Source organism: Lytechinus pictus, chromosome 9 (assembly GCF_037042905.1).
Source record: "Lytechinus pictus isolate F3 Inbred chromosome 9, Lp3.0, whole genome shotgun sequence".
NCBI classification, from domain to species: domain Eukaryota; kingdom Metazoa; phylum Echinodermata; class Echinoidea; order Temnopleuroida; family Toxopneustidae; genus Lytechinus; species Lytechinus pictus.
Window position 1 is genome coordinate 17,888,172 of NC_087253.1, and position 14,329 is coordinate 17,902,500.

The 14,329-nt window shown below is 36.7% G+C and overlaps 1 protein-coding gene across 1 annotated transcript in view; it reads right to left on the minus strand.

Moving 5' to 3' along the window:
* Positions 1–597: 597 nt before the first annotated feature.
* The window catches only part of LOC129268179 (troponin T-like), a 16,203-nt gene continuing 2,471 nt past the window's right edge, over positions 598–14,329 (minus strand). Inside the window, exons 2-9 of the mRNA XM_054905763.2 lie at positions 13,897–13,941; positions 12,598–12,634; positions 10,376–10,474; positions 7,345–7,527; positions 5,742–5,954; positions 4,582–4,625; positions 3,969–4,044; positions 598–3,606 (exon numbers count right to left, since the gene is read on the minus strand). Coding sequence (XP_054761738.1) covers positions 4,014–4,044; positions 4,582–4,625; positions 5,742–5,954; positions 7,345–7,527; positions 10,376–10,474; positions 12,598–12,634; positions 13,897–13,913 — 624 coding nt within the window. The 5' untranslated portion in view covers positions 13,914–13,941 and the 3' untranslated portion in view covers positions 598–3,606; positions 3,969–4,013. The remainder of the gene's footprint in view (positions 3,607–3,968; positions 4,045–4,581; positions 4,626–5,741; positions 5,955–7,344; positions 7,528–10,375; positions 10,475–12,597; positions 12,635–13,896; positions 13,942–14,329) is intronic.

A 14,329-nucleotide genomic window follows, 5' to 3' on the forward strand; every position in this document is an offset into this window, starting at 1 on the left:
TCAATATTCAAATCATGAATTGTGTTTTCCGAATAGTTACCCGTAAAAGCCAGAAAAACTCACTTCAAATCGAATTTTGCTCGTGCAAATGCAAATTTGGTAATACTGATTTTGTTCTAATGCAGTCATGCATGCATTGTGAACGTTGAGATGGGCTTCATAAAAGAGGGGTCAGGGGTGCATTGGTCCGTCTCACAACCGGGAAGTCGGAAGTTCAAATCCCGACTGCGTCAGACCAAAAGATGTTAAAAGATGGGATCGAGTTGCTGCTACCCTGTTTGGCGTTCAAAGATTAAAGGGATGTATATATATGTATATATATATATATATATATATATATATATGAGAAAAATAGTATATATAATATAATAGTATAATAGTATATATGAGAAAAATCCATCAGAAAATTAAAAAAATATTAGATTTTAATTATTTTATTTATAACGTCATATTCAACTTTCCTACTTATCGTATGGTAAAAAAAAGTTCAATGAAATGTGATTTTCTCAGGTAATTGATTATGGTTACTACTGTACCTTCATTTTATCAATAGGCAAATAATTTCACACCCGTTCCTAAAAATAAAACGAAAATGAGTTATCACGAACCATTAAAAATTTGAATTTATTCATTTCATGTTGCATAACAAATGGGGCAACTGCTCGTCTATGACGTCACAAATCAAAAAATTAAAATTTTAATAACTTTCTTAGTCTTTCATGGATTTTCCCCAAACCTTCACCAATATATATTTTTTTTCTGTTATTTTTACAACAAATTTTTCTTTAGGGTGAACTACCCCTTTAATTAGAATAGGGGCCGTTCAAAGTACGACTATAAGACAATGACACAGAGAATTTGGAACTGAATTGTTTTATTGAGATAAAACGATGGCCTGGCAACAACTATCCCTAACCCAATATTTTTTTTTTTGTAACGCACCAGTTTGTTATCAGAATTATAAGACTGATTTTTAAATTCACTCAAACACATCTTAGATAAAAATACTTTTCTGATAAATACATCAATACATGATACGTGAAATGAAAATGTAAAAGAAAGAGAAATATCAGAAGATAACATTATTGAATGTTGGTAAAATTCGTTAAAAATTAAACGTCACGTATTTTCAGAGTGTTAATTTCGTGACGTCACATGCATGAAGTAATTCTAAGTGTTGTTTTCTCAGAATATTGGCAATTATTCAACATATGTATTCAATATAGGCTCAACTTCAGACGTAGGCCTATAAATCTCAATTCAGTTTTCAATTCAATTCAAGTCATTCAATATATTTTGGGCTTTTCTTATCTTTATACACCATGTCCATAGTCATATGCATGATACATTTCCTTCAACTGATTCTCAAATTTCGATTTAGGAGCAGTTGTTTCATTGTTGTCGACCTTTTTTTTTTAATTGTAAGGGTCTACGATTTTGCTTGCTTTTGATGGATCGTGGAAATGAATGCAATTGAATTGGAATTGAAATGGAATTGAAAATGAAATTGAAATTGGATTGAAAACTTAGAAAAGAAACGAATAAGATAGTCTTTCGTGCGACGACTTGTCAGTTGTTTTATTCGGCAAAAGTCTGTATTATCCGACAGTTACCATAGTAACAGTTCAATACCTGCGCTTCAAAGCCACACAGAAAACTTATCTAGGTCAAATAACTCTTTGACTTGTCCCCATGCAGGTAAGTCCCTGTAAAATAAGTGAGGGTCAAATGACACACCAAACTGAGTCAAATGGCACGTCATGGGTCAAATGATTATTGAACAGCCATTGGGTCATATGATACATGTGTCACATGAAGCACTTATATATGAGACACGAGTATCCCAATGACACAGCTATGTGAATCACAATTATTCTTTTGTGTCATGTCATTTTAAAATGTGTCTTGGTACAAATAAAGATAAATTAAATATGTACAATGACTCGCTTTTTGGTGTGTAATTTTGCTCATATTAATCATGAGGGTCACCCGGGGGACAAAACAATAATTATAACTTTCATGTGCCACTCGAGGCAGGTTGTCGAACGACATTATGTTGATGACTAGCTTCCCATGCATATGAACTCAACGGTATAGGGCCTAACCAAAGACTGGTATTAGGCCAATAACATTATACAAAAAGTCTAATATTACTTCTTGAATGTTATATTGAAAATAATGCAAATTGTTAAATATCATGGATATTGGGCCATCATTGGATCGTATAATGTGCTGCGGACTAAAGAATTATGCATATTATGGCCTCCGCGGCGTTCGAGCACCTGTACGACTGGTCTACGATCCAGTTTTTAAAGAAAAAAAATCGCATTTTGCTTATTTTCTAAAAATATGAATGGAAATTTCTTTGTATCTGAGGTTCAAATTAACTGTAAGAATACCAATAAATCAATTTTGGGTGACTGCAATTAAGCCCCATTTATTCAGTAAAGGCCAACTTCGTTTCATACCGAAGACAATCGTACGATCAGTTCGGTGTGATTTTTTATTATTCTTATAAGGGTGGTAGCGTGGTCTAGATAACTATTCGTGCGATGATTTTTATTTTCAAGACTTAAAGGGGTAATCCAGGCCGAAAATGATATGATTTGAACAGATAAAGAAAAATCAGACAACCCAAACCCTGAAAATTTGATCAAAATCGGCGAGGAATAATAAAGTTATGACAGTTTAAAGATTTGCAGTATTTGGGTGAAACAGTTTCATGCGAGTCGTCATGAATATTCGATGAGCAAACTGATGATGTCATATCCCAACTTGTTCTTTTGTATTTTATTACATTAAATTATGTTTATTCCTTTTTTCCCTCCAAGAACGAAAAAATGGATTGACAACTGCTTTAATAAATTAGATATTCATGGCTGCAACTCATTTTGTTATAAGGGGATATATACATGTATCATTCACACACCTATGGAAAAATAAAATAATTATGATTTCATGTGATAACATAAGAAAAGTGGGGATGTGGCATCATCAGCCCACCTAATTAATATTCATGACGACGTGCATACAACTGTTTTCACAAAATATAGCTGAACTTTAAAATTCAATAACTTTGATATCAGATTTTGATGAAATTTTCAGCATTTTGCTCCATGAATTTTACTCTATTTATTTATATATAATTATTTTCTGCCCGGAGTACCCCCTTTAATATTCGCATCAAATTTTACTCCGTTTTATTAAAAAATCGGGTCGCAGACCAATCGTAAGGTGTGCGGCGACTTTCATATGCTTGTTTTGAAAAGTTTCATGTTTTAATCAATACAATAATGAATCGGCGAAAGATTCTGTCCAAGACAGAGATTTGGAAATGAATTCCGGGCATGAAAGTCAATGTTATGGAAACACACGAAGTTCCAGAAGGTTCCAGGTTAGAAAATAAAGTAATCGACAAACAGTAGATAAAAGGAAGCAGGAAAATATACTGGTATTGGGTCTTTGGTTTCAAAAAACCAACGCAAAACAATCAAAGTTACGACTCCATTTTTAAAATAGTGATATAGCGTTGAAGGAAAATGAATGGCTTGTTCAAACAGATGACGGGCTTTAATTTGCAAAGCTTCACTCCTCACCGCTGACTTCCTGCAGCCAAATAATAAGAAAAATGGAGAGAAATACGAAGTGTTATAAATGTTGCCATGTAACAATCTTTTCACAAGAATAATTAATTAACCCAGAATCCTCTTTTTGAAAGATAACGAATAATTAACATAATAATTATTTATCTTATTTGCCTTCTTTCCCCAGAGAGCCTTTTCAGTTATCAAAACACTGCTATCAACCATCAGGGCCCTGCATACATATATCAATCATAAGAACGTAATAATATACAAAACGTGTTAAATCAACATTTTTACATTACAATACAATTACAATAGAGTGAATGATACATACATTTGTACAGACATATTTATATGTATTTTGCAGGAGTCACATTTACTTACCCCAAACAAGATGTAAGGTTTGTTTTAATCGTTCCCTCAGTGCTCTTAGCTGCGCGCCATGGCTGCCGCCTTCAATCTGTTGGGGGTAAAACAGAGATTTATTATTAACTATTCTAGTTTCTTTCATGAAAAAAAAACATGACAATTGAAAAAAAAAACTTGAAAACGTTGAACACTGGTTATAGTTGTTTAGCAATTAAGATATAGCTCATCGAGTTGATATTTGTATTAAAACATGCCCACACACAATGTTTTGTTTTGTAATACATATAGTATTTATTAGACTAATTCAGTCCAAATCATACAGGTCATACATGTATAGATCAAGAAAACTCTCTTCACAAAAACAGATAACAATTCATAATACAGAAAATCGTACACAAATCATATTATTTCACATTGCTTAATGAAATAACACTGAATGAATATATTATTTGAAGGGGGAGGGGGATCCTTTTCATTAGCATTGTTCTGTGAATATGTATTTTGTAGTAATACTTACTGAATTCATTCAGTATAATATTAATCGGTTAATTTCAAATTTGCATCTTGTTTTATATTTAAAATAAAGTAATTATATGACTAAGTAATGGTGACAGACGCAAACACTTACTTATCCTCCTGGATTGATTCGATTCTCGATGTCAACTCCTTGATCTGCAGAGAGAGGGAGAGGGGGGTGGGTGGGAAAAAGAGGAAAGAGACGGAGAGAGATGGGAAGAGCAGATTATAATACTTACATTTACAAAGCGGATTGTATGAATTTTTACCCCTGTCATTAAATGAATGCACATTCTCCACTCCCTGGGGAGCATCCCGTCAATGATTACAAGACTCAACTGCTAGGCATAATGCATAGGCTTTCACAAATACTGGATACCCATTAAGCACCTGGGGCGAGAGTGGCAAAGTGTGTCCTTGCCAAAGGACGCTAGACCGCCAAACGCCGGTGGAATTCGAACACACGCCCCTCTGTTTTCAAGGCGAGAGTCAGAACCACTACACCACGGCTCTTCTTTTGGGGGAGAGTGGCAAACTGTGGATACTACACTAGGCCATGGTGGGATTCGAACAGACGAATCTTTGATTACATGGCCAAAGTCATACAAATTGATATTTGTGAGTGGTGATTTAAAAAAATACAGATCACGCTTCGCGCTTGCATTATTTTGATGAGATTTTCCAGAGATAGGTGTCATGTTCAGGATTACGAAATGTCCCGTTTTTAGGTCAATATACCCAACATTTCAGCTCGCGCTCGCATGTTCATGGACTTCAAATCATACCGTACCACTTTTAAATGCCTTCCGACGTCCCTGACTACATTCAAGGTTGGAATGTACGTATATCCTGTAGATTTCCTGCTGGAGGTCAAAGTGGGCAATAAATGTAACAAAGATCTTCTTACACAGTAAAAAAATTATACAACGCTGTTTACAATATGAACCTTACAGTAATTGTTTAAACAGTTTAAACAAGTGTTTAAATCTTAAGCAACAAAGTTTAATTTTCAATATCTTATATTCAATAAATTAAACATGATTGTTTAAACGGTTAAACAAATAATGTAAGGGTCATATAGTAAACAGCGTTGTATAAAATCTTAAACAGCGTTTTTACTGTGTATGAAAATGTCATAAACCCTATAACCCAACTTACATCGCACTTTCGTACTTCTACCGTTTCTCTTGTGCTTTCCTTCTGGAGATCGAAGAGGGCTACAAATATGACAAAGGTATGAACAATGTGGATAATCCTCTACACTCAACTTACGTCGTATTTCTGGCGCTTCTCCTTCTCCTGGAGATCGAAGAGCGATCCGAAGGCCTTCATGATCTTGGCATGGAGTTCGGTGGCCATGGCTTTCATGCCTTCCTCCGAGGACATGCTCTCGGGGTCGAGGACAGGAACGCGTTTGGCAAGGGTCTCTTCTTTCTCCTTCTTTAGTTCGGCTGGTGTCATCTTAGCGAAGCGAACACGCTCATCCTATATGATAGGAAAGATGGAAAAGACACCAACTGTGACGATGGTGATAATGGTGGTGATGGTGGTGATGGTGGTGATGATGGTGGTGATGATGGTGGTGATGATGATGATGGTGATGATGATGGTGATGATGGTGGTGATGATGATGGTGGTGATGATGATTGCGGAGGTGGTGATGGAGATGATGGGGATGGAAGTGGTGACGATGTTTATGATAATTATAATGATGATGGCGATGATAGTGATGACGGTGATGACAGTGGTGGAGGTGATGGTAGTATGATGATGGTGGTGGTGCAGTGGTGATGATGTTGATGGAGGTAATGATGATGATGATGATGATGGTGATGGTGATGATGATGGTGATGATTGATGAAGCTGATGATGATGGTGGTGGTGGTGGCAATGGTGGTGGTGATGATGATGATGATGATGCTGCTGCTGATTATGATGATGGTGGTGGTGGAGGTAGGGGTGATAATGGAGATGATGATGATGGTGGTGGTGGTGGCAATGGTGGTGGTGATGATGACGATGATGATGATGATGCTGCTGCTGATGATAATGATGATGGTGGTGGAGGTAGGGGTGATAATGGAGATGATGATGATGATGATGATGATAAGATGATGATGATGATAATGATGGTAATTATGGCGATGGTAGTGGTGACGGTGGTGATGATGATGATGATGATGACGGATATTGTGTGATTAAGGTAATAAAAATGAAAACATGGCCTTTCTGAACGTAACTTTGGTTTTCGCACAATATACGATTTACAGAGTTTACATGCTGGTTCAGTTAACTTAAAAAATAAATCAGTTTTATTCCTTTTTTCTCAGATTTTAAGAGAGAATTCGTCGCTAATTTGAGATTTCTTGAAAAGAGTAATAAGATCAAAATAACAGAAAAACAGTACAATGAAATCAAAAGCTTGTGAAATGTGAAACTAATTGTATTATGGTGTTGATTGTGTGAATAAATACCTCTGATGAGGACAAAAAAGGTGATGATGTTGATGGTGAAGGTGATATATATATATATATATATATGTGGTGGCCACGATGTTGATGGCGTGGTGGTGGTGATAATGAGTATGATGATGATGATGATGATGGTGATGATGATGATGATGATGATGGTGGTGGTGGTGGTGGTGGCGGTGGTGATGGTGATGATGATGATAATGACGATGATAATGATCCTAATGACGGTCATAACAGATTAAAGAATAATAATCATAATAATAGCAATACTAACAAAAGATAAACACAATTTTCATTTCTGTATATTTTTTGCTTTACATTGTAATTTTTTGTTGAATTTGAAATGAAAAAGAATAAATGCAATCAATCAATCAATGATAATATCATTGTGACTTTGGTACCTGGATGACTGGCTGGAATTTGTTTGGATTTTGCATGGCACGTTTCCTTTCCTCTCTCTCCCTCTTCTTCTTCTCCTGCGCCTCCCTGATGCGACGGTTCTCCTCCTCTTGTCGTAGTCGGCGCGCTTCCTCACTCTTTTTTATTCTATCCAGCCACATCGCTTGCTCAGCACGACGACTGGCCTGCAAAAATCAAGAAAAGGAAAGAAAACCAATAGAAACATGATTATAAGACCACTGTTGCAGAAAAATAGGGACGGGACCAATACAATAGGGACTTTAAGATTCAAGACAGTAGCGCGTCGTGCAATGAACTTCCATTAGCCTATTGATCCCTACTCATTTCGGACGGTAAGAATGCATGGTGGTATTTTAACAGATTGCTAAGAAAGCATAAATGCTTCTTAGCAAGCAACCAAAGGACCGACGGCTTAAAGGGGGGGTCACCCTGGCAAAAAGTTTATTTGAAAGATGGCAGAAAAAAATAAGAAAAAATATTGCCCAAGGTTTGAGAAAAATCCATCAAAGAATAAAAAAAGTTATTAGAATTTTAATTATTTGATTTATGACGTCACATGCAAGCAGCATTCTTCATAGGGAATGGTAAAAAATCAATGAAATGTCATTTTCTCAGAAAATTGAAAATGGTTTTTACTTTACATTTTGTTTATCAATAGATGATTTCACACCCGATCATGAAAATAAAATAAAAATAACTTATCAGGAACCATTGAAAAATTAAATTCGTGCATTTTATATATCATTACATATGGGGCAGCTGCTCGTTTATGACGTCACTAATCCAAAATCTAAAATTCTAACAACTTTCTTTATTAACGGATTTCCCTCAAACCTTCGCCAATATTTTAATTATTTTCTGCTTTACAACAAACTTTTCTTCAGGGTGAACTTCCCCTTGTCCTCTCCGAGGGACCTGCTAATGCGGAGTAATGCCTTACCAAAGGGCACTAGCGCACCAAGTGGAAATCGAACCCGGTCACCGAAATCCGAAACCCCCGCTCTACCGACTAAGCTATATAGCGCCTCCTTTTGAAGATGCGGGGAATAAGGTAATATATTAATAATAATATTAATAATAACGCAGTTCTTTTATAGCGCATATCACATTATGTCATCACGTCCCTATGTGTTCCCAAAGGACTTGGATATTATTACCCTGGCTTTTCCCCCGCGGCCTTTTACAGCGCGGTATAGCATTTCAAGGAATAAATTCCTGCCAGGTACCAATTCATCTCACCTGGGTTGAGTGCAGCACAAAGTGGATGAATTTCTTGCTGAATGAAATTACGCCATGGCAGATGGCTGGGATTCGAACCCACGACCCCTTGTTTCAAAGTCAGAAGACTAATACACTGGGCCACAACGCTCCATATTAAACTATTGAGGGGTTGCGTTAATTTGGACACAGTGAAAGATTTTGAGGTGAGAGAAAGTAAATCAAGCGAACAAAAATATGATAATTTCTTAAATTTTCGTAATATACTTAATGAGGTCAAATCGACCAGGGGGCCGTTTCTTAAAGATGTTCGTAAGTTATGAGCGACTTTAAGAACGACTGGTGAACCTTTCTTACGTACGCGCTAAACCATATTATAGAGCTATAGCTCTATGGCTAAACCATCGCCGATGAATATTCCATTTACCACTAGAAAGGATCACCAGTCGTTCTTAAAGTAAGCTTTATGAAACACCCACCGGGCCTTATAAAAATACTACGCAGCGATTTCTAAATTAAACGCGTAGATTTGTGCACTTTGTAGGTGCAGCCACCACACCTCATAATACACAACGAGGGTCGAGCGTTACCGCATTCCCCTATTCCTATTTTCGTGACATAATAAAAATGATATAGCACTGTGGTATGAACAGAATGGGGCTTCACCATTTATAAGAATAATTGCTGGAGATGTGAGGGTATCAACATGTTTCGTCACTGATGTCAGATCGGGAAACTACACTTTCGGCTAAAAACTTTTTAGTTGGCGAGAAGCACTGTCTCTGACTAACATTGCTTCGGCATTTTGTCATACAATGATATATTTCCAGTGTTGACTAAAAACTTAACGACACCGTACTTTGATATGAAAATTGGTAGTTAAGGGAGTTGGCTTATTATCCTTTGCTCAAGAATGACATTGATTCTCAGAATCATACTCACCCCCCCCCCTTCCCTCGCTCTCTCTGTCTGTTTGTCTGTCTCTCTCTTTCAAATTCTCATTCCCTCTCTCCTTTCCCTCTCTTTTCTAATCATTCATACCTATCCGACGGACACCCACATTTCGCTCTTAGATGACAATTATCTCAGCATCAAACTAGGGAGCGTTTCATCAACATTTCTGTCCGACAAGTTGTCAGACCTGACAACTTTCCTTGATTTTGATTGGCTGAGAAGCACTAGTTCTATGGCAACTGTCGGATAAAATGGGACTTGTCGGATAAAACGTCTAACAAGTCCTTTCATGAAACGCTCCCCTGATCTCTCCCTCACCCCCCCCCCTCCCCTCTCTCTCTCGCGTTTATATTTCTCTCTCTCTCACCTCCCATCTAGTAATTCATTCCTATCCGAGGGACCAACCCGGATGACATTAATCTCATACTACTGAATCTCCTCCATCTCGCACCCCCTCTAATCCATACCAATCCGAGGGACCACTACCCTTCGTTCTCGGATGACATTAATCTCAGCGTATTACTGATCCTTTCTCTCCCCCCCCCCTCTTTATATCTCACCCACCTCCCCTCTAATAATTCATACCAATCCAAGGGACCACTTACCCTTCGTTCTTGAATGACATTAATCTCAGCGTAATACTGATCCCCCTCTCATTCTCTCTATCTCACTCACCTCCCCTGTAGTCATGGTAGTCATTAATTTCTATTCGAGGGATAACTTACCCTTCGTTCTTGGATGACATTAATCTATATAAGCGTCTTACCGATCCTCTCTCTCTCTCCCTCACATCTCTTACCTCTCCTCTAATAATCCATACCTATCCGAGGGACCACTTACCCTTCGCTCCTGGATGACATTGATCTCAGAGTCATACTGATCAATTACTTTCTTGATTTCATTCCTCGCTTCTTCTACCTCGACGATAAACTCCTGACGCTGTTTCACAAATGAAATAAAGGGGAAAAAATAATAATTTGAGTTTCAATAATAGGCCTAATTATATATTTTCAGGGTAACGCTCTCAGCATTATGCTGCCCCCCCCCCCCGAGGCTCTATGGAGTGTTTCATCAACACGTGTCGTTTGTCGTACAAGTTGGCGGATCTGACAATTTTCCTGGATTTTGATTGGCTGAGAAGCACTGTTACTATGGTAACTGTCGGATAAAACGTCCGACAAGTCCTTTCATGAAACGCTCCCCTGGAGCAAAAATAAATACGGGGAAAGCAATATAAACACAACAGATCCGCAGTGATGTTTCAATATGATTTTTCATAAAATCTATGAAATGAATGTAAAACCCTTTATATAACTTTTTTTATTAATAACTACTTATCTATTTACATTATTTTTTTAACAATTTTGGTATTCAGGAGAATAACCTAAATGAAATATGATCTTTATCAAGATAATATAGCGCTTGTTTATGAAGGACGTCTCTATGCGTTTCCAGAATAATATAACTTGAATTGAATAGATTTTAAAAGAATATAAATCATCTAAAATATAACTGTATATAAATGTATAGTTTTTTTAAGTTGAGCTAGATATGATAAACAAGATACAGAACTATATTGTTCGAAGTTCCTTAATAAAACTGAGATGCAGAATTTAATTACTTTTTATTTTATTTTAAATATATTAATACAGAGCAAAAGAACATCATTTCTCATGCATATCATTTCGGCAATCCAACAAAGAATGTGAAAATGTTATTACATGTAACAAAATTAATGTGAGAGAAAGAAGTCTACATAATTGTGCAGATAAAATACTTGAAAATGATTTTCACGACAATGAAAGTGCAGCTCTTTGAGATTTGTGTGTGATGCCCATGAAGTTATTTGACAATTTTATATAAAGGAGAAATTTATCGAAAAGCGCTGCCGATATTTCATGCAATTCTGGCAGAAACATTATGTAAAATAGTCCCTGGGACGGTTTCATCATTAATTTTTTGTCCGACAAGTTGTGGAGTCTGCTGTCATTTCTGATTGGCTGACTGAAGCAGTGTTACTATGGTGACTGTCAGATGAAATGGGACTTGGCCGGGAGTCAGAAAAAAACGTAAAGTCTTTTCATGAACGCTTCCCAGGTCAGTATTTGTCAATTTTGTCATAAACTTATACCTCGTGACATTTTGCATCATGCAAGGCATAATTTTGGACTATTCGGCATAATTCCTGCATATTTTTTTTTGGGGGGGTGACTGGGTCAGTAATTTTTTTTTAAGTTTGCGGGTATAAAATAAACCTTTGAAATAATGAGGATCTTTTCTTAAAGACATCAATGGTTGTCATCTTTGCGGGGGTGGAAATGGTATTCATTTCTGGATACTTAAGCATAACTTAGCTTATATAATTCTTCGGTGACTTCAAGCATGTTTTCTTTTTCTCACTGTTCATATTGATCTGACTACACACACTATAGTGGAATTTCGGTCACATTACTACTCGACCGGTTGACAAGTACTACTCTTGACTACTTTACGGGTCAGCTCATTGACCTCAAAATCAGACGATTGGGGCCATACACAATTTCGGGTCACACTGACCAAGAATAAATGGTCAAATAATATTTTGTTCCGGGCCGTTTTGACTCGGAAAAGTGTGATACCACAACGCATGGACCTATCCACGGAGGATTATCTATTGTTACTGGGGGTGCTGTGACAATGCTCAGCACCCCCAGTAACAATAGACTAATCCTCCGTGGATAGGTCCCTGCCACAACGACTAGTTTCCGAGTCAATTTGACCCATTATTTTAAGAGCACAGAGAGCATGCAGAGAGAGAGAGGGGGGGGGGGAGATAAGAAGAGAGGAAGAGAGATGGGGTATAATTGTTATGCTATAATTATATACATATATTTTTTTCATATTTTCATTGCATGCATGTATTTGCGAATCCTGTTATGTTCGAAATGTTGTTTGCTAGTGCTACAACTGTATTGTCATATCTAAATTTCTAAACTACATGAGTTAAACTGACATCGACTTGAAGCGCTTTACAAAATACAAGTACATTATAGCAGTTTATGGGATCAGACTTTGATTCAAACCTTTTCTTCTGCACGTTGTCTTTCTTCATCTGTCATTCTGTTTTGTTTGAAAATAAAAGGCAAATAAATGAACGAAATGGATGAAAATAAACAAACCATGCACATACACAATGAAAACGGAACAAAAATTACGACTGAAAATGACCAAAATCTTTAAATTCAGTGGCGGATATACACCCCCTCCCTTGAACTGCCAAGTAAAAAAGGCAATGTCCTACATTTTGGTACCAACCCCAAATTACCTTCATTTGATAGTGAACGCTTTTTTCCCCTTCCTTTTTGGCTTGTCAAATTTCTCAGTACCAAAATGACTTTCGTTTTGTAGTGAAACCCTTTATTTTTTGGGTTAAATTTCTCTTTCAAACCCCCTCCTTGGAAAAAACATACCACCCCTGGAATTCATTATTAAACTTACTAGTAAGTAAATAAAAAGATGAACAATGAATTAACAAACAGACACATGAATGAAAGAACAAACACTATGATTACATACATACAAACAAACAACCAAAATAAATAAACAACCAAAATGAACAAAATAAGCAAAGAATCGACAAACTGGAAGAAAAATCATACAGAGAAATATGGCGAAATAGGTTTTTCATTAAACATCGGATTAAACATGTTAAAACTCCGACACATTTCCTTTGCATTTGAATGATAATGAAAAGACGAGTCAATACGACGACATCATGAACTTTGTTGAGATACGAAACAACGAGTATTCATTATACCATGGCCCTGCATGGGAAGCGGCCCGGGTGTTGAAGCACCGCCAAGATTTTCCTTGGGGGGTACTGCGTGTGTTATTTTTCCATATGCAGCACCCCCTGGAATTCTGGTAGGTATATGCTGAATAGCAGAAATGTAACCAAAATGACCTACATTTTTTAATAAACATCTTTTTTTTTTTGGGGGGGGGGGGCTTGTCTAATTTTTTCTAGAACAAAATCACCTTCTTTTTGTAGCGAAATCTCTTTTTTTTATTTGCTTGTCAAAATTTAACATTTTCAAGGAACAAAATCAATTGTTTTTGCTTGTCAAATTCAAACCAGCACCCCTTGTAAAAAAATCGTTCCCTTGGCCTTGCATTATACCTAAGAATATATGCTTGTCATTGTTTACCTAGTCCTATACCATTACTTTTCTTTAAAAAAATAGAAATCATGAATATAAATCAGTTTTAACAGGAATGATGTGGGAATATTATACAATCATTGTGTGTGAATTGAACACAGATGTAAATAAAACACAACTTATGAATTTGATATCATTAAATAATTTTCAAGTGGAACTTACGTTTCGGTCTCAGCCATTGTTGGAATGTTACTTGTCAAGATAAATCTGTTGGTAAAAGAGGGAGAGAGGGTAACATAGTAAGAGAGAGGGAAAGGGAAGGGAAAAGAGAGGGAAAGGGGTGAAAAGATAATTGTGTTTTTTCTTTTAAGAATTTTAACATGCATTTCCTGCCCCATACACACACACACGCAAGCACACCATCTAGCACATCTGCTGATATAGGGGGTCGAGTAACCCCCCCCCCCCCATTTTTGCAAACACAGACCAAAATTTGACAGTTTAACCAATTCTCCATATAAATATTGAAAAACTAGACTCCAAACCCCAAACTTGTTGTTATGCAGAAGAAAATCAAAACATATCAATACGATTATCACACTGCGCGATTAACATTTACTGAGCTAGCATACGACATGGGGAGCTATATGCCCAT